The sequence below is a fragment of the Aptenodytes forsteri genome, unplaced genomic scaffold (assembly GCF_000699145.1).
Source record: "Aptenodytes forsteri isolate BGI_AS27 unplaced genomic scaffold, ASM69914v1 Scaffold605, whole genome shotgun sequence".
In the NCBI taxonomy this organism is placed as follows: domain Eukaryota; kingdom Metazoa; phylum Chordata; class Aves; order Sphenisciformes; family Spheniscidae; genus Aptenodytes; species Aptenodytes forsteri.
In genome coordinates this window covers 316,623-344,432 of record NW_008794427.1, presented here as the reverse complement: position 1 = coordinate 344,432, position 27,810 = coordinate 316,623, and the positions used below count along the sequence as shown (strand labels likewise).

Below are 27,810 nucleotides of genomic sequence, written 5' to 3'. Positions count from 1 at the left end.
GGTCTTGAATTTCGTAGCTGAATTTCCACAGCAATTTCAGTAAGACTGAATTTACAGAAACATTCCAAAATATTTTAAAAAATCTTACACAAGCATATTCAAATCTTAATTTCATTGCTAAATACACCTGTTATACTTAACATTGAGCTTTACTGGCATTCTGCTTTTTCGTATATAAATTTTCAGTCCAAAATACACTCCTCCTTGGTACATATTTTCTGTGCCAGAAATACTGAAATTTAATAGACATCTAAAACTCATTGTGGAGAATTATTTTTCAAAGAGCAATGAAAACATGCTTCAAGCTCAAGTATTCTAACAGAGGCATACTGAACACAAAATTATGCTAGAACTTTTAAAATAACTTGCATGATATCCAGTCAAAAAGAATTAAAAGTGCTCTTTGTCCTGTTGAGCTAGATACTGATTCAAGGAGTTTGTTGACTTTCTCAATGAACGCTGGCATTCTCTTTGTCTCTAAATTCAGCCCTGCATGTCTTACATTAATATTTCAAACCTCTACATTCTCGATACTAGCTTTTTCTGGCATTTTGAATGCTGGAAAACCAAATATCCTCTTGTTATTCTGCTGATGTTTTTTACAGAGTACAAGACAATGCATTTCCTAAACTGTTAGACCTACTCCTATTGCAATGAACAGCTGAATTCCCGTTCAGCTCAGCAACAGCCACTTGCTAGGTGATCGCATCCTTTCAGTATGATCCTGTTTGCTTGTGCATCCTCATCAGTGTGTTTCTCGGCTGGTGGGTGTGAGTTTCCAGTTGATAAGTTCAATTATCATTTTTAATTCCCCCCCCAAAGCCAACAAAATTGTAACTAAATTTAATTGCTGGCAGTAGCTGAGTTCCTTCACAGTTATGAAATAAGGGATGGATTTAACAGTTAGCTGTGGATATAAATACTTATTCTGATACTCTAGAGGAACTGAGCTGCTGCCAGCCATACGTCAGCCTGGTTTCAACTTTTTTTTTCCCCAATGTTTCACAAAACTTTTATTTTTACGTTTCCTTTGTAGCTAAAAAGAAACTACCAAATGGTTTCTTGCTACTGTTTTCAGCCTTTCACAATTCCCAGGGGGGGCAGAGGCTCAGTTTGAGAAATACCACTCTAAGCTTTTTTCTAGAGAAATGTATTAATATCGCAGAGAAAACTGTGGGCGGCTTCTGAAATATGTCACTGATGTTATTTTTCATTTTTTAACTTCTTCAGAAACTGCCTATCCACTTCAAACCAATGACACTGATTGTTTGCTTTTAAAAGCGGGGTTTTTTTAATAGGTAGAACAATACATCAGAGAGGATCTTCTTGCAGCCTACAAGCGTGTTAGTTACTCCTAAGTTTTCTCTTGGGTAACAGAACAGGTCAGTTCATGAGTTTTGCTTTGCGCAGGTGCTCTTGTATCTTCAGTGGAGGAAACTGGTAGCGATTCCCCCTTTCCACCTTTACAACACTTTTGCTTAAAACTGGGCGAGAATCCCTAAAAATCAGTGTTGTCAGAGGTACTAGGTCTAATATTATGCCTTAATGATCCTTAAATATAGACCTATTAGATGAGGTAGTGTTTTATATCCTGGGGAGCACGGTCTGCATAGGAAAAACGGGCAGGCACAGGTCTAAATGCATAAGCTGCGGAGCAGTTGTAACAGTGACATACAGTTCTTTGTATAGATAGTAAATCCTAAATGTAAGTTTTGTTTGTCTCTGGGATAGAACAGCAAACTCCCAGACAGAATAGCAGAAAAATCTTGAAACTGCAAAAAGGAAAGGAATGGAAAATCAGGATTAATTGTAATAATTTCTTGCTGTTAAAACATGCATTTTTTCCCTTGCTTTACCAGAGAAGGCCAATCTATTAATAATAATTTAAAAGGCTTATTTCATTATTTAAGTGAAATAATTATTGATTATTTAAGGGGGAAAAAAAAGCTCAGGAACTTACTTTGTTAGCAGTTGAAGAACTGAGTTAGGCAAATGTTTAAATTTTATACATACTGAAGTCTGCTGCCTCTAGAAAGAAAAAGAATCAAAAAGCAATTCCTCTTTATTTTATTACCCTATGTTTTACATTTCTTCTGTTTGGAAGAAACTTTTCTGTCATGTTTGGGAAACTATACACAAGAAGTGCGTTGGTGGGGATTTCTGCTTTCCATTACAGCACATAGCGTGAGCTGTGGAAGACAAAAGATGAACTATACATCTCTTTCCTGTAATTAATACTTCTAATTTATTTGATTATCTCTATAAAGCTTGCAAAATAAATTGACTGAAGTATCGAACTTGTTCCGGTGAACACGTTGGCAAACCTTCAGCTCTACAACAGTGGCAGGTGTTTGCTGCCCTGATGGTAACTTGGGTTGTGTAACAGCCTAACAGTAACCCGACTGCTCCGGAACAACAGCGCTGCCATCATCAAGGTGTCCCTTTGAGACCGGATCAGGGATGCGTTGGGGGTTTTTTTTAAGGTGTTCAGTAGTTTTATGTCACTGTTTTGCGTGATAGTGGTAATTAGGTCAATCTTACCTTTTATGTTTGTGGGTTTTTTTGTTTGTTTCTTTTTTAATTCTCTTCCTTTCTAACTTATTTGCCTAAATAACTTTCCAAACTTGTGATGCAGGATATAACCAAAGTTGCTACTTCCTAATCATTTTTAAACAGAACTTTATTCATCATTTAACTTGTCTTACTTTGCCAAATTACTAATAACATTTTTCATTTGCCAAACCAAGGTTCACTGACATCGTCTGTAATCCTTTATTTTTTTTTTCTTTTTCATTCAGATGCAACCAAGAATGAGTAAGTGTTCTAGACACCGTTTCTAATAAACCACAAGTGCATTAATAACCCTGGAATTTGCAAGGCGTGACCTAAGACACTAACAGCCACTAGATGTAGCAACTGGTGCTTAACACTGGAAATGTCCATTGTTAACACATTCCCAGGAAATATTTTTAGGCTTATCAGGGGAAAATGTCATACATTTGATAATCGTGTCTTTTTGAATTAACTGATGACCAATTTCTTCTGGGTATTTTTAAGTTGTCTGTTCCATTTTGTTCTCAAAAAACCCATAGGATGTTAATTAAAAGGCATTCATTTCTGAAACCAGAAATCAGTGTCTCATAGCTGTATTATTGTGTACTCTACTACAGAAAATACACATACAGATCTGTAGTCCTCTCCACCCTCTAACGCTGCTGGTTGCAGTTAACTTTTGAAAAGATGCATCCTTTCTGAACCCTGTTTGCATTCACATTTAAAGCATTAGAATGACTTCTTTATCGCTGTAAAGATTCCTCTGCTTGGTTTCTTACCAAAAGTAACTTTTCTTTCCCTGAAGCTCGAGCATTGAGCTGTTGTCCGATTTGTACAAATTCATTCCTTCAAGTGGGGGGTGGGGGTGGGGGAAATTGCTAAGAAGAAACCACCAGTGGACAAAGTAACTAATGATCTGTTTTCTAAGTCATGGCTGAAGGATATAATTAAAAATAAATTGACATTTAGATACTCTGGTGATAAGTATAATAAAAGTATTTTAAACTTTTATGAAGGAAACTCAAATTTTCATGTTCTTTAATTTCAAATCTGATTTCTTTAAAAACAGGCTGAGACTATTTTCATGTGTTACTTCTACTAGCTTACCTCGGATAATTTTAGTGCTTAAGATAAATCCCAGTGTCTACCTGTCTGTCAGCCCATTTCTATAGAAAAACCCATGCAGGGGGAAAAAAGGAGGAACTTGCTATAAAGGGTAACTGAAACCATGTACAAAATGCCCAAAGTAGAAAACAGGAAATAGTTTCATAATCTCTTTACTCTGTGCTTACCAGGAAAGTCTAATAAACTCATAATGTCAATGTCTATTTAGCTGATAGAAGGTTTGTCGCTGAACTAGGAGGATGGAAGAAGGGATGGGCTCTGGAGCCAGCTGTGGGGCTGGCTTGGGTGAGAAAAACCCTCCCGTCTCCTCCGAACAGGTTTGTGCCTGGTGAGCTGACAGCATCCTACTGTCCACCGTAAAGCCTGCCCACGTCGAGCCCCGTACAGAAGGCATTTCCTCTTTCAAAAATGTCCTGCTTAATTGATGGCAGCTCAGGAAAGCTAATTGGAAACGTCCATCTAAGTTATTTTAAGTCGCTTTTGTTGTTTTGTACTGCTTTTTAAAGAAATTGATTCAAGCAGTCGGCTCAATAAAATCGCCATGCCGTTCTTTGCAAAAGCAAGCACTGTCCTTCACCATTAACAATTATACAGATAATAAAAGACTGCAGTAAGTTGCTCTGTTGGCAATAGATTATCTTGATGCCGGCATAAGCACCTACATTGGCCGTGGTGCCAAGTATTTTGACTTGGACAGCCATTGGGTGCCATAACTGTGTCATGGCCTAAAAAAAGAAAAAAAAAGCTTACACAGTTAAGTCGATGATCAAAATATTGACTAGCACACCCTCAATGTGTTATTGGGATAATTTAAAAACAGATATAGCAGAATGAGGAAAAAGAACAAAGGCAGGCAGCTAGTTTGGTCAGAGGTTCGGAGTGGTTCCCATGGTGGGAGGTTATTAAATAGAGTCTTCAGCTTTGGAAAGAGGTACCACGCATGAGTGGAAGACAGAGATTAATATAAAGGTATGTAAAGTCGTGACTGGCATGAGAACAATTATTCGTTATTTTTTTTGTAACTCAAAGAATGGTAGGCACGCAATGAAGCGATCAGGAAGCAGATCTAAAATAAATAAAAGCACTTTGTAGTTTTCCAGCCAACGCCTAATTATATTGTGAAATTTGTTGCCACAGGATGTTTTGGATACTGAAAGTATAAATGGGTTCAAAAAACATTAGATGGATTTACAAAGGGCAGGCCATTCATAGCTATTAAAGACATAGATCTGTGGGCAGTCTCTGGTTCAGGAAGGCCCAAAGGCACTGGTGCTGAAAGCTAGAAGGGTATATTGGGACAGGATTTCTCAATGTCTGTTGTTCTGCTCTTTCTTTCTTTCCTTCTTCCTTGGGATCCATTGCTGGGTACTTCCAGATACAAGGCTAGATTAATCTTATGTTATATTGCATGGGGGAACCGTTTTTCAAGGTGTTTGACTTTTAACAGTTTCCTGTTAAGAATGAGTTTGAAAAGGAACCAGTTATTTTGGAAAATCCTTGCCAGAAATTCTGAAGTTCATGTGATGTCAGTAAAGCTTTTCCTCTGTGGACAGTGGTTAACTCATATTTTCATCTCTTTCTGTTTGACGAGGTTGTGGCTGCATCCAAAGCCTAAAGGCTTCGTCTTTTCATTAGAAGGGAAAAAAATCTTTGACTCTGCCACGCAATCCTTGAATAACTTTTATAAACCCTCACTCTCTAAGGAGACTGCCTAGTCCTGTCACAGTTGAACGTAGAAGTTTTTGTCTTAATGTTTGAAAAGAAGTGAGGCTGAGGGTTTTTTTTTCCTTAGGTGTTACAAAGACAGAAAAAAATCCACAAAAAGTTAAATGGAGGAGTTATGCTGTTCTACAATGCTTAAGCATATGTTGCCACCTCGTGGGAATCCTCACACGGATAATGTCACTTTACACTGGCATCAGTAAAATTATGTACATGTAAAAAATGTTTTTAGGATTCATCCCTCAATTTCATTGAATTATTGTTCATTAGAAAGGTATTAACTTCCACCCTTTTTTCTCTTGTAATTTTTCCCTTCCCTCTGCCTCTTAGAAAACAGCAAACATCTGTGATTTTACTGAGTAAATGATCTCTTAAAGTATGTTTAAAATGTGATCATTTTACTTTTATGTGTTCCTTTTGTCTTTTCAGGACAGCCCAGAAACTTGCAAGATCTATGCCGAATTAAAATCCGTCAGTGTATAGGCCTTCAAAACCTAAAACTACTTGATGAACTACCCATTGCCAAGGTCATGAAAGACTACTTAAAACACAAATTTGATGATATCTGATATCCATGAAGAGAAGAACTCTGAGCAAGATTAGTTATATTCCAGATACTGAAGAGGCTTGTTGCCTTGCACAAAGTATATCCTATGCAAATTCTGATTTTTCTGTGAAGTCAGAAGGCAGGTATACACTTCCTTGGGTTTTTTATACCACATGCTAGAAGGTCTTAATTTTTGGTTTCTTGGTCCAAGTTTACAAGGTCCAAGCTTTCTATACAATATTACATTTTAAAAATTGCTGTTGGTTTTTTGTTTGTTTGTTTTCACATTAAGTGTGCAGACTTGCAGTGGAGATGGAAGGTAGCCTCTCAAGGGAAGTGGTTGGTTTGAATTGGCATGCTGAGCAATTATTCAAGAAAATGAACTTCAGAAATCAAGGCACCAGTCCTGCAAAAGGATACCGATAGAAAGACCTTGAGAGCCCTGTTGTCTGTTGGGACTCTTGTCTCTGCCAGGGTGTATGTTTTTGCAGGATAGAGGGAAGAGTTGATAATCAACATGTTCTAGGGTACTGTATAAATATCATTTGGAAATTAAAGAAAAAATGCAGTTACCCTATTTGATTTGAGGGTCTATACATTGGCTCTTTTTATATTATTCTTTTCCTAATTACTATAGTTGGGATGCCCATAAAATTCAGGCCCTCTTCTTTCCTGACATTCCCTGTTAAATGGGTGGCTGTTTGTAAGTCTATTTTTAACAGTGACTACACTACAAAGAGGCATAGCCTGTGTATTTTTTACATTAACTTAAGAGTAAACAAATTTAGATTTTTTTTTTGAAGCCAATGTATTCTGTTTCTCATACAGTGCCTCCTGTGCAATAATCTTTCTGATGTATTTTCCCTTTATGTGTGATTCCCCCCCCACTATTCCTCATTTAGTCTCAGTGCATTATTTGTGAGAATAGGAACTGCTGCCTCGCTGTAGTGTTGACGTGACATTACTAAATTGATGTGGCAGTTGCTGTTTGTTATTACTCCCTAAATTTCATGAATGTATAACCTGCTTTATTTCACTTTCAGTTGTAAAAAAAAAAAAATTAAAAAAAAAAAAAAAAAAAAGAAGAAATTCCCCAAACCCTTTTATTTTAAAGGCAGTGATGGATTTTTTTTTTTAGGTTGCTCTGAAATTCAGTTTGTTTCAGGTTAGAGAGTGGGAAGTGCACATAAGTTAAGATGCATTTTATATGTGCACTAACAAGAAAAGCCCCATTCATATTGAAAGTTTAAATTTTACAAACATTAAGTGGTTTCCAGTTAATCTGAAAGCAGCAACTGAAAGGAGTACTGAAATTTGGCTACTGAATGTGTTTTTCATACTAGGCATTAAAAAGATCTGTTAGAGTTTTGTTTCTGATCATAAAAAAAAAAAGTTCTGGCTATCAAAAAAAGATTGGGCCAAAATGTGCAGTTGTTTCACTCTCTTTATTTTGAAGGGATTACCGAGTCATCATAAGGTTCTTGCCAGTGTCCTCTACTTTTGTTTTGCCATTCTACTGGCTCCGAAAGAGCCTCTTTAATATCAGGAGTGCTTTTGTACCAGTTATACCAATGGAAGTGGGAAGATGAAAGGAACGGTGGTGGCTTTTAAGTTTAACACTTTGACTTTAAAAATATTTAATATTAAAAATACAAAAAGCAAGGTGAAGCAGGTATACTCATATTATATTTAACTGTGCTAGTTCCTTTTAATATCTTATAACCCTGGACTGCAGTTCCTTGAGCATGAACCTTATCACTGATAATGGATGCACCGGAACTATGGCAAGCAAGGAGGATTATCTCTCCCTATTGTGCCTGGCATTGCATCAGGTTTCCAAACAATACGTGATTTTGGAGATTCATGGCTCAGAGGATTGATAATGGGATGTTGAACCTCTTTATCCCCAATTTGTATGGGTTCAAGTCCAGCCTGCTTGAGCAGTGACCAAAAGTTCATGCCTCAGCAGCCTGCGGGAGCAAGTATGTCCAACCGTAACACCACGCAGTCCGTGCGGTGGTCACCTCTAGGCAGTAGAGCTTTATAGTGCTTCCTCCAGGTTGTATGTAATGGTGGTGGCATTGTAGCAGGGACAACCTGAGAGAGTGGGTGGGGTGGGCGTGTGAGCTTGTGTGCCTGATGGTGTCTGTCGGCTCCTAGTGAAGCACGAACGATCAGCTGTTACGATCTGTAAGCTCTGCAGTACTGAGACAGGACGGACGTTAAGAATTGGCTGGCAGGTTTTAAGCATGAATCTTCAGTTTTGTGACACGAGATCAGAACCTTAAAATTGCTTCCTTTTTTTTAAAAAGTACTTAGTATTGTTCACTACGTTTGTAAGCTGGTCTAAACCAATGTCCTTCCCCACTGAATTTTTACAGTAATATTTTTTAAGGTAATCTAGAGTATATTTTAGTTGCAATCTATATTAAGGCAAATTATTTGTTCTGTCTGTTGCTGTGACTGAAGAAAATTATGGAAGACTTTGGTAACAAGAATGCTATTTAATGAAGAAATGTGTAATTCCATTATTTATTGTTTGAGGTTTGTTTTTTGGTTATTTCTTTTAAGTAACTGACATCTAAAGGGAACACAGATACATTTCAGGCCAGTAAAAAGGCTTTCTTTTAAATTCGTTTTCACCCTATCCTCTCTCCCCTCCCCAAGGTGGAGGGAAGCCCTCGCCCTTGCTTACAATGCTAAGCCATTTCTTGTAGCTTGTTTCTCTGGCCTTGATTCAGCAAAGCACTGCAGCACATGTGTGTCTGTGAACCTACTGACAGTCCCGTTCACTATCTTAAGTTATACACGTGCTCGAGTGCGAGTGAAGTATGATTATTCATTGTTAATCCTACCCAAATTTCAATAATGGGGAATCTGGTCTTTTTTTTTTATTATTACTTTAAATATTGTGCACAAATACTTTGAAGAACAAACTGAACTTTGTTTTTCATCTGGACTAGAATGCGGAAGCAGAAGTGCATAATATAGACTTGTTATGTAGCCTAGTTCCATTACCTTAAAATTCACAGTTGAACACTTTTAATAAACCTTAAAAAATTGGCAAATACACCAAAGAATCAATATGAGTAAAAGACTCTGATCATTAACAAACTGCAAACCTCATCCTTTAAAATAAAGCAGAAAGTTTTTGTAAATATTTATGTTTATAAATGTACAGCAGAGTAAGAGTGTTTTTTAGATTATTTAATTACCATATTTCTAAACTATTTACACTATAGACAATACTTGTTAATTTGAAAAGCTCTTGAGTGTTTTTTTTGTTTGTTTTGGGGTTTTGGTGTGGTTTTGTGTTTTTTTGTTTTGTTTTTTTTGGAATATGAAAGGAACGGTGGTGGCTTTTAAGTTTAACACTTTGACTTTAAAAATATTTAATATTAAAAATACAAAAAGCAAGGTGAAGCAGGTATACTCATATTATATTTAACTGTGCTAGTTCCTTTTAATATCTTATAACCCTGGACTGCAGTTCCTTGAGCATGAACCTTATCACTGATAATGGATGCACCGGAACTATGGCAAGCAAGGAGGATTATCTCTCCCTATTGTGCCTGGCATTGCATCAGGTTTCCAAACAATACGTGATTTTGGAGATTCATGGCTCAGAGGATTGATAATGGGATGTTGAACCTCTTTATCCCCAATTTGTATGGGTTCAAGTCCAGCCTGCTTGAGCAGTGACCAAAAGTTCATGCCTCAGCAGCCTGCGGGAGCAAGTGTGTCCAACCGTAACACCACGCAGTCCGTGCGGTGGTCACCTCTAGGCAGTAGAGCTTTATAGTGCTTCCTCCAGGTTGTATGTAATGGTGGTGGCATTGTAGCAGGGACAACCTGAGAGAGTGGGTGGGGTGGGCGTGTGAGCTTGTGTGCCTGATGGTGTCTGTCGGCTCCTAGTGAAGCACGAACGATCAGCTGTTACGAGCTGTAAGCTCTGCAGTACTGAGACAGGACGGACGTTAAGAATTGGCTGGCAGGTTTTAAGCATGAATCTTCAGTTTTGTGACACGAGATCAGAACCTTAAAATTGCTTCCTTTTTTTTAAAAAGTACTTAGTATTGTTCACTACGTTTGTAAGCTGGTCTAAACCAATGTCCTTCCCCACTGAATTTTTACAGTAATATTTTTTAAGGTAATCTAGAGTATATTTTAGTTGCAATCTATATTAAGGCAAATTATTTGTTCTGTCTGTTGCTGTGACTGAAGAAAATTATGGAAGACTTTGGTAACAAGAATGCTATTTAATGAAGAAATGTGTAATTCCATTATTTATTGTTTGAGGTTTGTTTTTTGGTTATTTCTTTTAAGTAACTGACATCTAAAGGGAACACAGATACATTTCAGGCCAGTAAAAAGGCTTTCTTTTAAATTCGTTTTCACCCTATCCTCTCTCCCCTCCCCAAGGTGGAGGGAAGCCCTCGCCCTTGCTTACAATGCTAAGCCATTTCTTGTAGCTTGTTTCTCTGGCCTTGATTCAGCAAAGCACTGCAGCACATGTGTGTCTGTGAACCTACTGACAGTCCCGTTCACTATCTTAAGTTATACACGTGCTTGAGTGCGAGTGTAGTATGATTATTCACTGTTAATCCTACCCCATCAATAATGGGGAATCTGGTCTTTTTTTTTTTATTATTACTTTAAATATTGTGCACAAATACTTTGAAGAACAAACTGAACTTTGTTTTTCATCTGGACTAGAATGCGGAAGGAGAAGTGCATAATATAGACTTGTTATGTAGCCTAGTTCCATTACCTTAAAATTCACAGTTGAACACTTTTAATAAACCTTAAAAAATTGGCAAATACACCAAAGAATCAATATGAGTAAAAGACTCTGATCATTAACAAACTGCAAACCTCATCCTTTAAAATAAAGCAGAAAGTTTTTGTAAATATTTATGTTTATAAATGTACAGCAGAGTAAGAGTGTTTTTTAGATTATTTAATTACCATATTTCTAAACTATTTACACTATAGACAATACTTGTTAATTTGAAAAGCTCTTGAGTGTTTTTTTTGTTTGTTTTGGGGTTTTGGTGTGGTTTTGTGTTTTTTTGTTTTGTTTTTTTTTTTTTTAAGTTCATTATCACTCATGCTTGGAATAACTGGCTTCCTCAGGATAGCGTGGAAAATTCAGTTTTCTGGCTCTAGTTGGCAATCATAGGAGAACACATCTGGACAAACTCATCGGATAAAAACCCAGAGGCAAAAGAGAATATGTAGCGTGTTTACCAGGGCGGACCTGGGCTTAGGTGGAAAAATTTGGATCCTAACTTTCTCACTTAAATCTGTCAAGAGCCCTCAATGACCTTGTGACAAGAGCAACTTGCAACCTGCCCACAGGTCTAGCTTCCATGCGACACTGTTACCAATATTATAATGTATTTTGTTCTTCCTTTGCAATGTAAGTTTTTGCTTTGGGTCAATTCGAATTTAAAAAAAAAAGAAAAAAGTTAAACCTGGTTAAAACCTTTTTTTTGGTTTATGTTTTGTTTATTTCTAATGTAATGTTTTAATAACATAATACCACTTTACACATTTTCTCTCAATGTTTGTCTGTCTCTTCTACTCCTTTTCCCTTCTCTGGTGCACATGATTCTGGTAATGCGGTTGCTACTCAAATTTGCCCCTGCAAATAGGAGTTCAGATGTCTCATGAATTGAAACGTGATTTTTACCAGTAAATAATGAGCATAAAACTTGGTCTAGAGCTGGACTTCAGAAGGGGGAACAAACTGGTCTATAGCTATGAGTAGTTGGGTTTTCCCTGCTCAGATTCCAGTGCAGCCACTTCAGGATTTTCGGAAAGGTTCACCTTTCCTCCTCAAGTTCGTGTACTGACCGAGATACAAAAATGGACCAAATAGAGGTCATATTTTGCAGTTGAATCTGTTTGGTGTCCATTTACTACTAATAAAAGTTGAATAAGGGGCATGTATATGAATATTCCTGGCACACAAATGGGAACTGGAAGCATTTGGTTTCAGTCATGAGAGTAATGTACAACCAAAAGTTGCAGTAAGGTTTTGGACCCTAAAAATTTGGAGAGAAAGGAGGCTAGATTTAAAGACATTACTGCTAAAGGGTAGTAAGGGAAAAAAAATTGTTTTCCATTGCTCAGTAGCAAACTATACAAACATCACTGGGAGTACATATTCTGTACAACCAACAGTTGTGTTTAGAACTGTTGATGATGGCTACTAACAGACTGGCCAGACTTTGACTGGTATGTTTACTGAATGCTGTGTTGAAGACTTTGTTCCTGTTTATGTATCATATTTCCTGTTTGAGTGTTCACTTGTTAAGTTTAAAACAATTAATGACTAATGTTACTACTTAAAAAAACCTGATTTACAAGCTGTTGACAAATGACGTGTTTAGAATATACAATCTTTCCATATGTTGGTGTAAGTGTGCGATAAGGAAGCGTACTTATTTTATATGGCAAAACACTTTTTTTACCATAGTGCATAACAAAATTTTTGTACTTTTGAAAGCAAAAGTAATGGAACTGATGAAAATGAGCAAAGAACAGGCTCTGCCATGTCTTTCCTCAAACAGCCTGGACTGAAGCATTTAAATTCTCTTTGCTCTAGTCTCTCCCCTCTGCTTTGGGGCTACCACCGCCTCAAAGATTTTATACTGTTTTTTGAAACTGGAATAGTATTGAAAGGCCAAAGTTTGCTCTTTTCCTATATCACTGGCATATTGAATCTCTTCTGTAGGATTCTACTTCTTGACTTATGTTATTAGCCAAAGTAAAGCTCAACATGTGATTTAATCCCATGACAATAAGAAACAAACCAGATATATACATTGCTTTATGAAACCATGCTACCAGGAATTCCTCAGCCAGTGCATTCCCCAGGGATCCACAACGTGCAGCTGGAACAGCAAAAAGTTGGGATCGAAAGCTGCGTTGGCTTTTATTGGGAAATCTCCAGCTGTCTAGTGAAGAAATCAGAACTCCAGCCGTTTCCTCCACATCTGGGGTCTCTAGTGCTGCTGACTGCTGTTTGTGAGGTCCCAGGTAAGTTTTGAATGCTGTTAAGGCTTGTCTTCATGTTTGTAAGCAGGATGTTTGACACATCTACAGAGGGTGCTTGTAAAGGGTCTGAAAGCATTTCTATGCCTTCTCTAAACTTGCCGGGTTTTTCTGTATAGTGGAGTTTGTGTAGTCTTATAGCAAGTGTGTTTGAGAGTGATGGGTGCTACAGAGAGTGAGTATTTCCCAGACTTTGACTTGATCTGCTGCAGTGTTTTGCAGACCCCTCAGCATCCATGAAATATTCCTAAAAGGTCTGGGAAAGGTGAATGAAAAACAAGCTTATAGGCAGTAGGTTATACAAGGGTAAATGCTTTTAAGAGAAAATTTAAGTCTGTAAACAACTAATGTACAGCAAACAGTATCTATTTTCTGTTAAAGACCATAAAATTGGCCATAACTCTTCTGTTTTGATTTGCAAAAATAGAGTTTATGTGCAGTCTTAGTACTATCCAAATATATCAGAAGATCATCTTCTCCTGTTCTGTCACAAGTAACTAAGAGTTAATGGAAGTATTACACTAAATTCTGTCCTCATTTCTGACTTACACCATTGTAACTCCACTGAAGGTGGTGGTTACTCAACATTTAATCTAGTGTGAAAGAGTAAATAATTGATTTGGATGGCCAGCTTGCAGTCCTGCTCCTTGCTTTATGGCCTAAGGAGGAGAGTGTTTTTGGAAAGTATTTGCAAAACGCTTTGTGAAGGAGCGCTAAGAGAGATTCTGTAGTTGGGACCAAATTTATAAGCAACCAGTAGACAATTTTTTTTTTCGCCTAAAAATACGGCCTGTTTTCGTAGAGTTGCTTAAATGCTTTGATATCTAGTCCTGAGATTGTGAGAGACATTTCAGTTTGTCCATTTTGTATCTTGAGAAACTTAACATATCTGCTTATTCTCTAATACAGCAGATTAAAGTAGATCTGCAATGAAATGTAAACTCATTTTATTTTAAAGGCTTAATTTTAAAGCCATTACAGATTAAATTTTATATACGTCAGTGTAACAGCAGGTTCTTCTGTTCTTTGCTGAACGCATGCTTGCTCGCAGCCAGTAGTACATCTGCATTCACAATGTATTTAAAATACTAGGTTGCGAATTTGAGTAGCATCTTGTCGTCTGAAACAGTTAGAGCTGCCCTTGTCACTGGTATGGCTAAGCCTAAAGTGAGGCTCGGAAAAGTTACATGTCCATGTCCTGTTCAGCTACAAGCCAATTCTGTGTGGTTTTTAGGTTCTCATCTGTTACTACCTGACTATAGCATTTGCATGGGATGATAGAAATTTAGATTCAGCTTCAGCTGGTGCTTGATTTTTAAACCTCAGAGAGTGCCCAGCTGCAGGACATGGGTTATTGAAATGTGACTTCCACGCTATGCCTGTCTCAAGCAACTCAACTTGAGGTCCATCCCCTAGCTATCTGGGTATTGCTCATCTCATAATGGGTTTTAATATAGCTGTTAGGAAGCTAAACCAAATAATTTTTAGACAGCAGTCAGTCTGAAAATAAAGTGACCGGGGTGTTTGGTAGGAAGATGAAGTTGAGATGTGGGATTGCGTGTGAGAGAGTGCAGAAAATGTGGCTTTTGATCTTACAGAAATGTTTGGTATGTGGGTTGTTGGGCTCAGAAGTTTGAATGTCCTTAATATAAAATAATCTGCATGAGTATTTGAGTTTGTTCCTTTTCTACTTTGTGTGAGCTGTTTAATGGTTAGTGAGCCAGAAAAAAAATCACTGTTTTCTGATGGTTCAGGCACCTTCCTGATGAGTGGAAGACTTGAATTAACGTTCCCACTCTGAACCAGGCAAAGCAATTAAGGATGGGGATTTGCACTTGCATTCCCACCTTTTAGTGCTGTGGTTACAGGTTTGTAAAATTGTGCCACAGAGAGAGAGAGCGTAACAAAACTATTACACAATCTCTGAGGTTGACCCTGAAAAGTCATCCAAAGCAGGTACCCAGCTGGATGGAGCTCATCCTTATGTCTCTTGCATGTGTGAACAAGCGACTGATGCTCTTGGGGTTTTTTTGTCCCTACTTATCTGTAATGTACCTGGAAAAAATTACTCAGACCTCTTCTGGTTCCCTGAGCACCTTACCTTGAGCTCTGGTGATGTTTCTATTTATGGGCACCCGCCTGCTTCCAGCTCTAGCCTTTGATATCAGTGCTGACCTTTTCTTCCTCATTCCTCAGGGAATGAGACCTTCCTTGCTCTGAAGGAGACCACCCCAGCAGGTGGATTGAATGGTGGGATTGCAGGCGTCATGTAGCGGTGGCACTTGCCAGTCCCAAATCTAGTGCTTGGCAGTGCTCAGAACGACCGAGGAATGGATGGAGTGATCTCTGCAGGCCTCTGAAAGAGGGAAGGAGTCTGGGTGAAGCGTATGGAAGGATATTTAGGCTGAGTCCGAAAAGAATGAATACATACTTATTTGTGTAAGTAGGGTAGGCAGCTGAGCTGGCATCTAAGCTGATGCCAGGACCATGCATCCAAGCTGAGCATGGACCTAAGATTGTGTGGTTAGAAAAAAGTGATGCCGTGAAAGCAGATACAAAGCAAATGTTGATTGCGATGTATAGAGCAGGATTGAGAAGGGGAGGTAGGATATTGTCTGAAATATATTTACTGTTGTCATTTCAAAATGTCTGGCAGCCTACACCTCCTGCTCTTCCATCAGAGGAACATGCCATTGCCACAACTTGGGGATATTGTGGATGTAGTGTGTCAGTCTTAATGCTGTCCCCTCTGCCCCTGTCTCAGGGGCATTAGTTTCCTACCGTGTCAGCCTCTTCTGCACAGTTTCCTCACCGTATGAAGGCAGAGTAGCTTGAAAAGGAAAGATGGTGAGGAAGAGGAGACTGGGGATGGTGATTAAGGTGGCAGTGATAATTGTAATGTGTGCCTTGCGCGGTGGTTGGGGGGAAAGATCACACCTTTTGTTGTAGTGTAGCTGAGTTTGCTATTGATCTGTTGTGAATCTAAGTGAAAAATCTAATGTGGTGCTAGTTTTTGTGATATTGCTCAGGACTCCTATATGCTTTGTTTTTATTTTGTTTTAATCTGCTTGCATGGCTAAAGAATCAATACTCTTCTTTTTATAAAACCAAAATATCTTACTCTGCGTTTTCATTTACTTCAGTTCCAGTGTTTCATCCCAGATCACCAATTTATCTTGTGGTGGTGTTTTAAGACTCAAAAATGCTTAGCAAACTTCTTTCTCATCACAACCAGTTACTATTTTAACGGATCAAGCTGACTAAGGGCACAACAAAATCCTATAGTGACGTATCTGCATTATTAGTACTCTGTCCTGTAACTCTGCTTTTAATTTGTTCGTGTCCAAGTAAATTAAATTAAGTGGCTTTCTTTAAGAGTCTCATCAGTTATTATCAACCAATATCAGAAAACACTTTAAACAATTCCAAATAAGACTTCTTTGAAAGATGATCCAGATATGGGCAATTTCAATCTTACCTGGTAAATAGCTTCAGATGACCTCTGCTGCTAATCGAGTCTTGTATTTTGTGTTTTCTTCTTCCCAAGCTTGGGTACAACACTGATTATTTTTCCCCTCAAGACATTTTGTCAAAATTTTTGAAATCTACCATTTTGAGCAAAGAAAAGCTTTGCCGAACTTGAATTGCTTTCACAATTCTTTGGCCTTCCCTCTGTCTTGGTAAGAGAACAGCTTTTAATGAGAGCAGAGCCCTTGTTTTAAAGGGCATTTTTAATGGCCCCTACATTTTGCCCAGATGTTCAGTGTCTTATCTAGTACTTTGTCAATTTGTAGTTATCTTGTTAATAAAGTGGCTTTTTGTCAGATACATGTAGTATAACAGTTACTAGTTATATTCGTATATACAGCTGAACTTGCTGGCTTTGAGTATTTCCTGTGCTTCATAAATACTTATATAATCTGTTGTGCAGGCTCAGCTGTTCTTAATTCTAATGTGATTCATATTGTGCTTAGAAATCTGACATTCTTGACTTGTCAGAAATATTAATATATGTTAGTGCCATATCTATTGAAAATTGACATGTTTTTTGCAGTGCTTTAATTTTCACTTCTTTATATTGCAGCATTCCATATTGAGCAACGCGGCATTGTTTGCTTTTAAATTTCCCTCTCTCCTTCAGTCCTGAGAAACCAGAAATATTAGATTATATCTTTCTCTTGGCTTGCATAGTTTTCACTTGTAGTGAATTATGCCATGCAAAACCGTATCCCTCCAGTGAGAATTTGGTTGTCATTGTTATGAGCTACATCTGGACTGTATAATACTTTGTACTTTACACTACAAAGACTCTTTGCTCATGGCTCAGAGTCAGAAACCATACCTCGCCAGCAAGTAGGAATAGCTCTTTCCTCTAGCAAAAGTGCCATGCTTATCTTCCTCAGGCCTTTCTGCTGTGGACAGAGCTGTTGTACAGACAAGAATGCTGCTCTAAAGCTCTAAAGGTGGTATGACCTTGACTCTTAATAGACAGCCAAAAGTGTTACGGGAATGTTGAGCTCCGTGTGGACAGGTCCCCTTTCTTCAATGGGTCTGGGGGAGACCAGAAGGAAAATTCAGACTTCCATCTACTTGAGCCAAATAATCTATCCTGATAACTGAATGAAAGTTTATCTTCAGGAAAGAAGTTTGAACGCACCTTTAAGGTCCATATCATGGCAAATCAAAAGCCTTTACTGTTCAGCCACTTCTGTGTTTAATTACCCTACCGCAGAGGAGCTGAAGCTTTTGTTTCCAGGTTGAGTCTTTCTGATTTCAGCTGGGAAATAATAAATGTTGCTGTCTCTCTGTGCATTCTTTCATCTTGCTGATGATATCATTTTCTTGTATAGTCATGGGGGTAGTAAATGATTACTATTCAGACTTCCTCTTCAAAATGAGACTTAAAGAGTTTGCCTCTCACTCCCCACATTGTTTTCGTTGCTGTCATCTCTTATGCCATGCTCCTTATCAAATATTTGCATGGTATAGACTCACCAGTTCTTTACTGAGGCTGTTTGATTCTGACAAGGCACTATACAACCAAACCTTCTTTGGAGGATTCTCTTGTTTGTGAAGTAATGAAGACGCAATGCCACTTGGTTGCCCAGAGAAGAACATTAAAAACGTGTGGACTTCGGGTTTTGGGTGTTTGGGTTTCTTCCCCCCTCCCCCAGCCTATCTGCTAGGTCAAGAGAACATCAAGTGTTCCAAGCAAAAGTGCCCCTGTAGGCAGAAACCTTGGAGGTTGCTCCAATTGCTCATATATAAATTTTTTCCTTGCATAAGAGCCATACTCAGAGCTGGTGCTGGAAGAAACACTCTCGTTGAAGCATAAAGCTGTACTGATCTTGAATTGAAATAGCATTTAAGTGTTATCTTTTTCTGTCCATGCAGAAGAAAATGCACAGCTCATTTTTTGAAGCCACATCTCTCATTTCCTGTCCTTATCCATGTCCTCTCCCATCTCTTTTTCCCAAATATATTATAGCACCAGCAAAGTCAACTATTCTGCGACGAAAAAATCTACTTTGAATTGAAATCCTAAATATCTGTTTTGTATGCTATTAAGAAACTTAAGTTTTTATTATAGAGCGTAAATGAAGTCCAGATACGCTCCACAGCTTGCTATTGGTATCTGTGTAGTGTGATCTCTTGTAAAGACAGGAGATGAGCTGACGCTCAGTAAAGTTCCCTTGACTCATCTGTCTTACCAGAACATACCACAGCATAGATATGTCATGTTTTTTAAGTAGCATTTATTCTCAAAGTAGCTAGTCACAGCTGCCTTTTATTCCTGCAGTGTACAGATGTGAGGTTACAGTACCGTTCTTCCCCCAGAATGATGTATTGCTATCGTGACCTTGACTTCTTATGGAGGTTCATGGCCATAAAAATCACTTTGTTCAAGGGCACTGGCTGTAATAAATAAGCTTAGCTAAACCATCACTTTTTCACTTTTACTGATTTCACTCTTCTGCTTTATGACAGAGGTTAATACAGAGAATTAGATTTCAGTGACACTGTTTAAACCTCTTTATCCTTGTCTAATTAAACTGAATACTTTAAAGATGATTCATGTTGCTTGACACCCTTGCATCTAAATACTCTTCTTTTAGATGGAAAGTAAAGGAAATGTGCAGACTAGAAATTCAAATCAGCCTTTCTCTCAGTTATTGAGAGAGGGTGGTTCTTGTTTTTAAACTTTCACTAGAAAGCACTATACTTTTCCAATATCTGGTGTGATGATAGGTAGCTCCCAGATGGGCAGATTCCCAGAAAATGTGTCTTAAAGGGAAGAGTTCAAAAGCTGTCAAGGTAACCCCAGTTTCAGTGCAGAGCAGCATGGTTACCTGTTGCAGAGTGGCACCAATGAATTTTGGAGGTTGCGACTTCACCTGAGCTGCATGCCTCGGGTTGGCATGTTGGTAGGACCCAGGACTAGGTACAACCTTCCCTCTACCCCACCACCCATCTCCCCGCGCATCCGACTTTCTGGTCTTGGGAGCTACGGTGTACCCTGGTAAGGAAGTTTATGGGAGGGGGGAGCAGGACTGCTTGCTCCATGTACTGTTCCTCCCACCATAGGACAGCTGTGGTCTTGTGGCAGATTCTTTCAGGTTTTGTCAGCTCAGTCAACAAGGAGACACTGAAATGAAAGTTTTCTGCCTTCTAATGAATAGTTCTTCCTCAGCTACCAGGAAGTACTTGGTTTTGCGTAACATTTTGTGTACTGTCCCTTCCAGAAGGCGTGGTGTGAGTAACAAAGGCAGGGTTGAAAGATACTACGGTTTCCCTTCCTCCTCATTGCAGGACTTAATGATATAAAGAGCACAGTATTTCATTCATGTTTGTTGCTGTTTCTGCTTGTGGGTTTTTCACAATGCTGTGGTCAGGACGATGACAAGATAAAGGATGACTAGTGTAGATCTGCTCCCTCTTTTAGAATAGCAATAACCCCCTTTTCTGATTATATTTCCTCTCCCCTCCCTTGGAAAATTTGACTCAGGAATCCATCACAAAGGAAATAAGTTCATTTGAATTTCTATTGAACCTTGAAAAGCTGTTTTTATAAAGTCCTATTTGGAGGCTTTCAACAGTGGCCCTTTGACAAGAGCACGAGGCAAAACTGAAACTCCCAGTCCAAATACTCCAGTGTCAGTGGCTTGCCCTTGGCTCTTGCACCGTATCACAGATGGAAAATGAGACCATTACTCATTCTTGGGGGTATACTCTGTGATCCGAGTCCTCAATAGCTGTAATAGTAAGAATCTCTACCATACAAGGAAAAATTACTGTTAGCTAATTGAAAAAAATGCCAGCAGAAATCTGCTTTATTTGGAGGTGAGAGAAGAAGGAACTGTCTGAATGTGATGGCTTATTTTCCAGTGCCTTTGCAAAATTTCTGATGTTCTTCTAAGTAAGAATTTGTACATTCAGCTTTCATTTTTGATAGTGTGTTGAGTGGTGATCATATGTACTCAGAAGAAAGACTCTCCCCCCCCCCCTTTGAGACAGCATAACTCGGAAGAACAAAAGTCTCCAACACATACAGAGATGTTCTCAGTCCCATGCTGCATGTGTTTCAGGAGCAAAATGGTTGTTCTCTGTTCTCAGCACGACATGAAAAAGGTGTGCGGTGCTGAAAACAACAGCAGCAGTTTTATAGCTATGTTAGGAATATAGAATAGGTGTGCCTGAGTGAATAAAACTGTCATTGATTGCATCATTGGGCTTTTTATGCCAAAAGAAGCTATGGTTGCCCTTGTCAAAAGTTAACATTTAAGCTACCATCAGATCTGCAAGCATTGTTCTGAATTCAGTGTAAACCATAGACATGTGGTCTTGCTCCAAAGAGGCTAAGATGGTCTACACTCAGTGATCAGAACTTTTTCTTACTGTGCAAGCAAAGAGAAGTTGTTGAGCAAAGATACTGGTTCCTTCAGCTGAAAAAAAATCTTTGTTTTCCTTAATGTAAGGCTTTAAATCCAGTCAGATTTTTTTCCTAAGTCGCTCAGTAAGATACACAAAAAGCACCCATCAGTGCGTGTGGAGGGAAGCCTCTTCACGGTGCAGGGTTTGCATGTGCACAGCCTGGCGAGCGTTTGAGCCCCGCTTTCTTCTTCACCCTTCCCATCCAAAACCAAACATTTCCTCTGAAGGCTAGAATGGAAAAGCTGTTTCTGCATTTTGCATCTTCTATAGGGTAATTGGAGGCCTCTAGATGGTTAAAAAATATCAGTGTATTAAACTGAGTCCTACTTGTTAAGCAATAATTAAGAGGGAGATGAGATTAGGAGTAGGCTCAGGCAGTGCTTACTGGTGGAGGAGTGATTTGGTGCAGAAGAAAACAATTGGCGCATTGTAGTTTTAGTTGGGCAAGATATACTTTTTAAATAAATAACCTTTCCCTGGTTAACTGATACTGAGCTGCATATTTCAGTGCTGGTGTTTGTGTGCTGTTGTCACAGAGGACGGGCTGCCCAACTTTGCAGTCCCTGTACGCTTAATGGATTGCACAGGTTATCCAAACTTTGTTCTCTATAACTCATTTTGCTGACCTATAGCTGATACCAACAGTTTTTCTTCAGGTAATACAACTTGGGACGATATGGCAGGTCTTTTTGTCCTTTTTGATTGGTTGTCTTGTCTTAAAAGAAGTTTTAAAGGGCAACCTAATGTGGCTATGTCTACCTGGTTTTGGGCATGAGTTATAGAGGTCTGAGACCCAATTTCCAACAGCAAGGTAGTTCTCTGAAGTTCGGAAAAATCATCTCTGAGTTCAGGCTGTCAAGTTATTTTAGTAAATCAAGTTTCTGTGCACTGGGGCTAACTATGTTTTTAAAAGACATTTTTAGTAGTAGAGAAATAATGTCATATGTGATAGGTCTGTTTTATGTAACACTTGGTTATGTGTTTCTAGTATTTAAACAGTTCTCAAAATAACAGGTGGCAATAGGAAGACAAATAATGGGAGTAAAATGAGGCCACAACTTGAGAAATACTTTTTTCTTATATCAACATTGGAGTTTATTTCTCAAGGGTTAAAATCTGACAAGTAACTTCAGTACTTGTCCCTAATTATATACCAGTCTGCATCCATGAAACTCAGCACTCGGTCTCTGTAGCTGGTTTATCTGGCCAAAAACCTGACATTTCTACTATTGAAAATACTTTTTTCATTAAAAATACAGGGAGTGGGGGAGATTTTGCAGATAATCTTTAGACAAGGTCACTTTTGGCATTTTTTTGAGCGAGTTGTTTTTGCAGCTCTCATACCATTAAATAGAACGAGGAGCCCCGTTGAGGCCTGGGAACCGGTGCTAGACTGCTGCTGGCAGCTGCCCGTGCGGTCCTCGCTCGTGCCGGGTACGGGGCACGGTGTCAGTTGGCCCTGCCACGGCTGTTCCTTTCTCATGGCTCCCCCACAAAGGCTGACCCCGAATTCTGTAGACTAAACAGAAGATGTGTAATGGCTGTTAGGGTCAGGAAGGACAAGAAACGAATGGGTTCAGACTGCAAGTATTTTGCTGTATGTAGCTTGCTAGTTTGTGCTTGAGGATGAAAATGTGCATGCCTAGTGAGACTCTTTAAAGATGTATCATCTCTATAATGAAGCCTGCTCTGAATTAGCAGTCTGTTTTAATTTGAACATTTGCATTCTGAATTCTGCCTTCTGGCTCCTGTAACTCAGGGCCGTGAATTTACAACGGTTGCTTGACTCCTGAGGGTTTTCCCCTCAGACCACCATTTCTTACTGAGGGTTTCTAACACTTCTTTTGAATACCGGCACGGTGGTTAATGGATTGTTCCCTGCCAGAGTTCACTTCAGGCAGTTATTTGCATCCACTCTTTTTGTAATAACAGAATTAAAGGGTGTGTTAAAAAGACTTACGAGCAGCAAATGAAGCAATAAGCAAGCAAATAGCATTTGTATGCAAATGCTGTAAGTGCTTTGTCATGTTCTGGGATCTGTCAGCTACCTCCATGCTTCCAAAACTTCGTCCCCATCAGTTCTCTGTACTGAGGCTTTATGCCAAAGCCTGGTAAAGTCAGCGGGTCTTCCCATTGCCACTGATGGGCTTCTGACTTGGGTCTGAGACAAGAGAGAAGCAAGATGTTACCAGCCACTCTGCTTTCACCAGGAGCTTCACTGTATTAGGAAGGCTTTTTCTGTGTTGTGAATAAAACCAACTCACAAGAACCAAAGAATAGTCCAGTTTTGGAAACTCTTGCATTGTCGTCTGCATCAGCCGCTGTCTTGATCTAGTGACCTCAGGAGCTGAAGACATTGAGCCTGTACTGCCTGCGTGAAAGAGCCAGCCACTCTATCTGGAGCTGGAAGAGATTAACAACTCTTGCATTGTATCAGCCATCAGCCGCTGACTTGATCTAGTGACCTCAGGAGCTGAAAGCCTGTACTGTATTAGGAAGGCTTTTTCTGTGTTGTGAATAAAACCACAAGAGCCAAGAGCCAGCCACTCTATCTGGAGCTGGAAGAGATTAACAGTTTTGTAGCTTCTGGCAAAAAAAAAAAAGAGGACAGGAAGCATGTTGACCAGTGTGTCAAAGCTCAGTTTCCTTGTGTAGAGTATATGAATCTGTTGGGTTCACAGCGAAGTTATCCCTTGAGTTTGTGGAGTAGGTGATTTCCATCCTTCTGTCCCATCCCTCAGGGCTGCAGTGTCTGGTGTAAGCTATGAGAGCCCCGGGTAATCCCTCCGTTCCTCAGCTGAGACAGGCTGGAGAGCTTCCAAACTATGTCCCATCAGTGCTGTTACCTTTTTATTACTAGGAATCACAAGGTGCTGTAGTGCCGGGGGGAATGAGTGAAATCTGTGTTGGTTTTATATGGCTTTTGAGTTGTTCAAATGACTCTAATAAGCTGCTTTGCATTATAGGATAGGCAGATCAGTATCTCAAGAGATCTCCTAAGTTTGGCTCTTTTTCCTTGAGCTTGATAAGCAGGAAGGATAGTCCCTAATGGGAGGAGAGGGAGAGAAGGAGCAAGGAGACATGTGGCATGTGCAACCTGGAAAACTTGTCTATGAGCTTGACTTGACTCTATCTAGGGAGGGAAGCTGATGCTAACAGCTCTGCATGAGATAACAAATTATATTTGAGCATGTGTTTTCTGTATTCATTACAATGTGTCATGGGGGGTGGAGAAACAGGATGTATAGTGTGCGCGTATTTCTGGAGCCTCAGGAGAGCTACCCAGATGTTGAAAAGAAGTAAGGAAGAGTTGGAGATAAAGGAGGAAGACCTCCAGGGTGGGACTGTAAAAGCTGGTCCAGAATAGGAGTCATTATGTTTTGTTCACAGTCACACCAGCTGGCTTCAAGTGGCAGGGGAGCTTTCCAGATAAGCTGTGGACAGTAGGAGCATAAATAAGGAATTTGTTCCAAAAGGGTGAAATAAAAAACTGAAGGTTGCAATACACCCATAAATAATTATTTAAACAAGCTCTCCTTAAAACAGCTGCTGGGTAGATTGTCCTAATGTGAGCCTTAGGTGTGGTGTGAAATACGGTGATAGTCTGCTATTTGTTGATAGTTGTTGTGCAGTCATCTTAAGCAGAACGTTTAAGGAAACACTCTTGTAATCGCATTGCCATGTGTAGCTGTGCGCTGGAGATGTTTCTGATCCATGTGGTTAGCTGTCAGGGGCTGCATTAGTGACTGATGTAACTTCGTACGCTTGATCACTGTGTGCTCCCAGCATATGGTTTTGAATGAATTATCGCATTCTGGTCCTTCCCTGAGGCTTTCCCAAGACTTTCCTCCTGCCCTGCACAGCCTCTCTGGAAGGATGGCAGTGGGGTAGGTGCAGCAGCCCCATTGACCCAATTTGGTTGCCTGGTGACGCTTCCGTTTTTCTCACTGCTCCGGTGATGTTTTGCTGTATTTTAATTTAATCTCTGATCCTGCTAAAACCAGAGTTCAGGATCTCTTCCGCTGGCTGAGCATGCAGTGCTTTCTTGCCCTAATCAAAGGGCATGCTTTTTCTCTACACACACATTTCTGCGGGGGGAAAAAAACCCCACAAATTAAAAAAAATTTAGGGGCTTCCCCACTATTCCCTGTCACTTTTTGTATTTGCAAGAATCCAGATGCTGCTGCTATTACTGGGTAAGAAAAGCCCAGAACGCTTGTCTGTCTTGTGAGTAATACTGCAGTTTAGTTGTCCTGAATTTAGTATGCATAAACTCTAGTTAGTTAGTTACTCCCAAAAAACCATAACCCTGTGAGATAAGAAGTTAGAAACCCATTTCTTGCTCTCCCTGATCGGTTCCCATGTCCTTGCCTTTCTCACAACTGGATTTTTCAGAAGCGAGTTGTGCCTTTGCAAAGCCCTCCTTGGCAGAAACTTCTCAGATGCATCAGCCCTGCAGAGTTTACATACTGGAAAATGCCTGTGGCTTGTATCAGCTACTCGCTGTCCAGGCCATGGTGGGGTGAGAAAGTGAGGTTTGCAAAATGCCCAGTCACTAAGAGACATCCGCTAAGCGTGTTACAGGCTTTTCATTGCATCTCCCAGGTCTCTTGCTGGAGAAGCACTGAACCATGTTTGGTGCAGTGTGGTCACAGTCACCATCTTCTGAGCATTTAGGCAAGGCAAGGTTTGCAGGGAAAGAGATTCCTCCTATTAGTTTGACTTAAATATTTTTGAGGGGAAGAAACAGTCCCCAAATTATTACTTTTCTCCCCAAACCTTGCCTGAAGTTAGCTCAGCAGAATTATGACTCTGACTAGCAGCTGTTCATGCAATAAGCTCATGTTGCAATTAATCTATTGAAATTCTAATGTGGATAGATTTGCTCAATCAAACACATTGGGGAACCACAACCTTTCCAGAGTCCCACAGGACATCAGTGTTCACCCTTCCTCTGCTCCAAGGAAAGCAAAGATAATCTGTAGGGGTACATTTTGATGCTTCAGCTAAATACTTGAAAATGGCAGAATTTTATCCAAACTGTCATAACTTCTTGCGTCTGCTAATGTTGGAGTCAAGTGGGTGGATGAGAAAGTAAATCAGCAGAGAGCTGTGAAGCTCAGGATGGTGGGCAGTGCAGCGCAGCTGACAGATAATGGGATGATATCATCCATTTCCTGGAAAATTAGATGTTTCTGGCCAAAGCATTCCAGACCCCGAGTGCTTAAGTGAGCTGGAGAGTTCCTGGAAGATTTTAAACAGATATTTCAGTAGTCCAGGTGTAATGTGATTAAGGATGAGTAACGGCAAGATATGACTCAAGATCAAGATTTCTGGTAACTTTTCTGTAGGCAACAGTAAGAATTACAGGCAAGGAAAGAGAGGGGGACTGAGCGCTACGGTCAAGATGCGGGAAAATTGAACATGGGGTCATTAAGTGGTTTAACCTTTGTCACTTTGGGAGTGGAGAGCATTGTCTGAGCTGTGTTACCATCAAATACAAGAATGTTTAGGTTTAGATTTTTTTTTTCCCCTCTATAGGAAGACTCATGAATTGGAAGTATTGAAACACCCAAAAATGTGGTAAGGGAGGGGAAGGTTATGAAACAGTAGACAACTTGCACGTCTGACAGGTGGTTTGGAAGAAGACTGCATTGCTGAGCTCTTGGGAAGGCTGACTCCTGCATTTTGCGTAGCGGGGAAGGTAACTTCTGGTTACTCACTTCAGTTACCTTCTGCTGAGTTTGATGTCTATGTTCAGTTGTAACACATGGCCTTATGACAGAGGCCCAGCATCAATGCTGGAAGGTAGTAAGAGACTTTCTGGATATTATAGACAACTCGAAACACCAAGAGGGATTTTGCTTGGCAGTTGCTTGATTTCAAACTTAAAATGAAGCAAAAACTGGACAAGGAGTTTGTACATCTACTTCAGTGGTGATAAATGTAAGGACAATGCACAACAAGGTTTGATACCTTGGGGTGGGAAGACGGAGGAACAGCTCTAGCACTGAGAGAAGGATTCTCATGAGCAGACACACCTGGATCACTCTTGCTGAAGCAGATACTTCCATAAGGGAAAGCTGTTTTGAGCTCCTCCACTGAAAGAAACTAGGAAAAAAATGAGGATTATAGAGGCAAAAGGATACACAATGTCAACATAAATGAAGTGAGCTACAGGTGAACCTTAGTAACACATCCAACAACTTTTCATAGCGATCCTCAGAACCATAAAAATAAACCAGGGCTGTACGTGCATCATTCAGCTGCTGAAATCAAGGTGCTGGTATGTTAAGATAGAACATGCCTGTCTGGGCTGCTAAGAGGTAATTGTGCTTAGGAGGATCTTTAAAAGATAAACACACGCCCCCACCCCCCAGTGAAATGTCTCATCCTAGTAGAATTCTGTGCTTAGCATATCTGGCAAATGTAAGCTAATCATTTCTCGTTCTTGTAAGATCAGTTGGCCAACAGTGAGTATCTAATTATCTTTATATTGACTGCTTTGACTTAGTGTTTACAGATTGTCTCCTATGAGGTGACATTGCGCGTGGGTGGATGGGGGTCAGGGAGGACAGAGAAATGGTTGGGATTAAGTACAAGTCATATTCTGTTTACTGGGAAATTAATACCTTTGTGAAAGTGAAGCCCCGTGATCCATATTGTGTATTGGGTTCTTCTAAATGTCAGAGGAAATCAGTCCCAAAGGATGGGGAACTGCACACAGGAGAATCCCACTGGTGTATTTAGTAGCGGGATCCTAGCTTGTCTGGGGGTGGCAGGTACATGCAATGAGCTCTGCTTCTGGTTTTGTGTGGGATTAGCTAGGTGTTGCAGGTGTAAAGAAAACTGATCTTTCTAAAACTTTC

At 39.6% G+C, this 27,810-nt stretch overlaps 1 protein-coding gene across 1 annotated transcript in view; it reads left to right on the top strand.

Annotated features, from left to right (window-relative positions):
• ASB7 (ankyrin repeat and SOCS box containing 7) overlaps positions 1-6,990 on the top strand; it is a 28,470-nt gene extending 21,480 nt beyond the window's left edge. The window contains exon 6 of the mRNA XM_009289469.2: positions 5,830-6,990. Within this exon, the coding sequence (XP_009287744.1) occupies positions 5,830-5,969 (140 nt within the window). The 3' untranslated portion in view covers positions 5,970-6,990. The remainder of the gene's footprint in view (positions 1-5,829) is intronic.
• Positions 6,991-27,810: the final 20,820 nt, after the last annotated feature.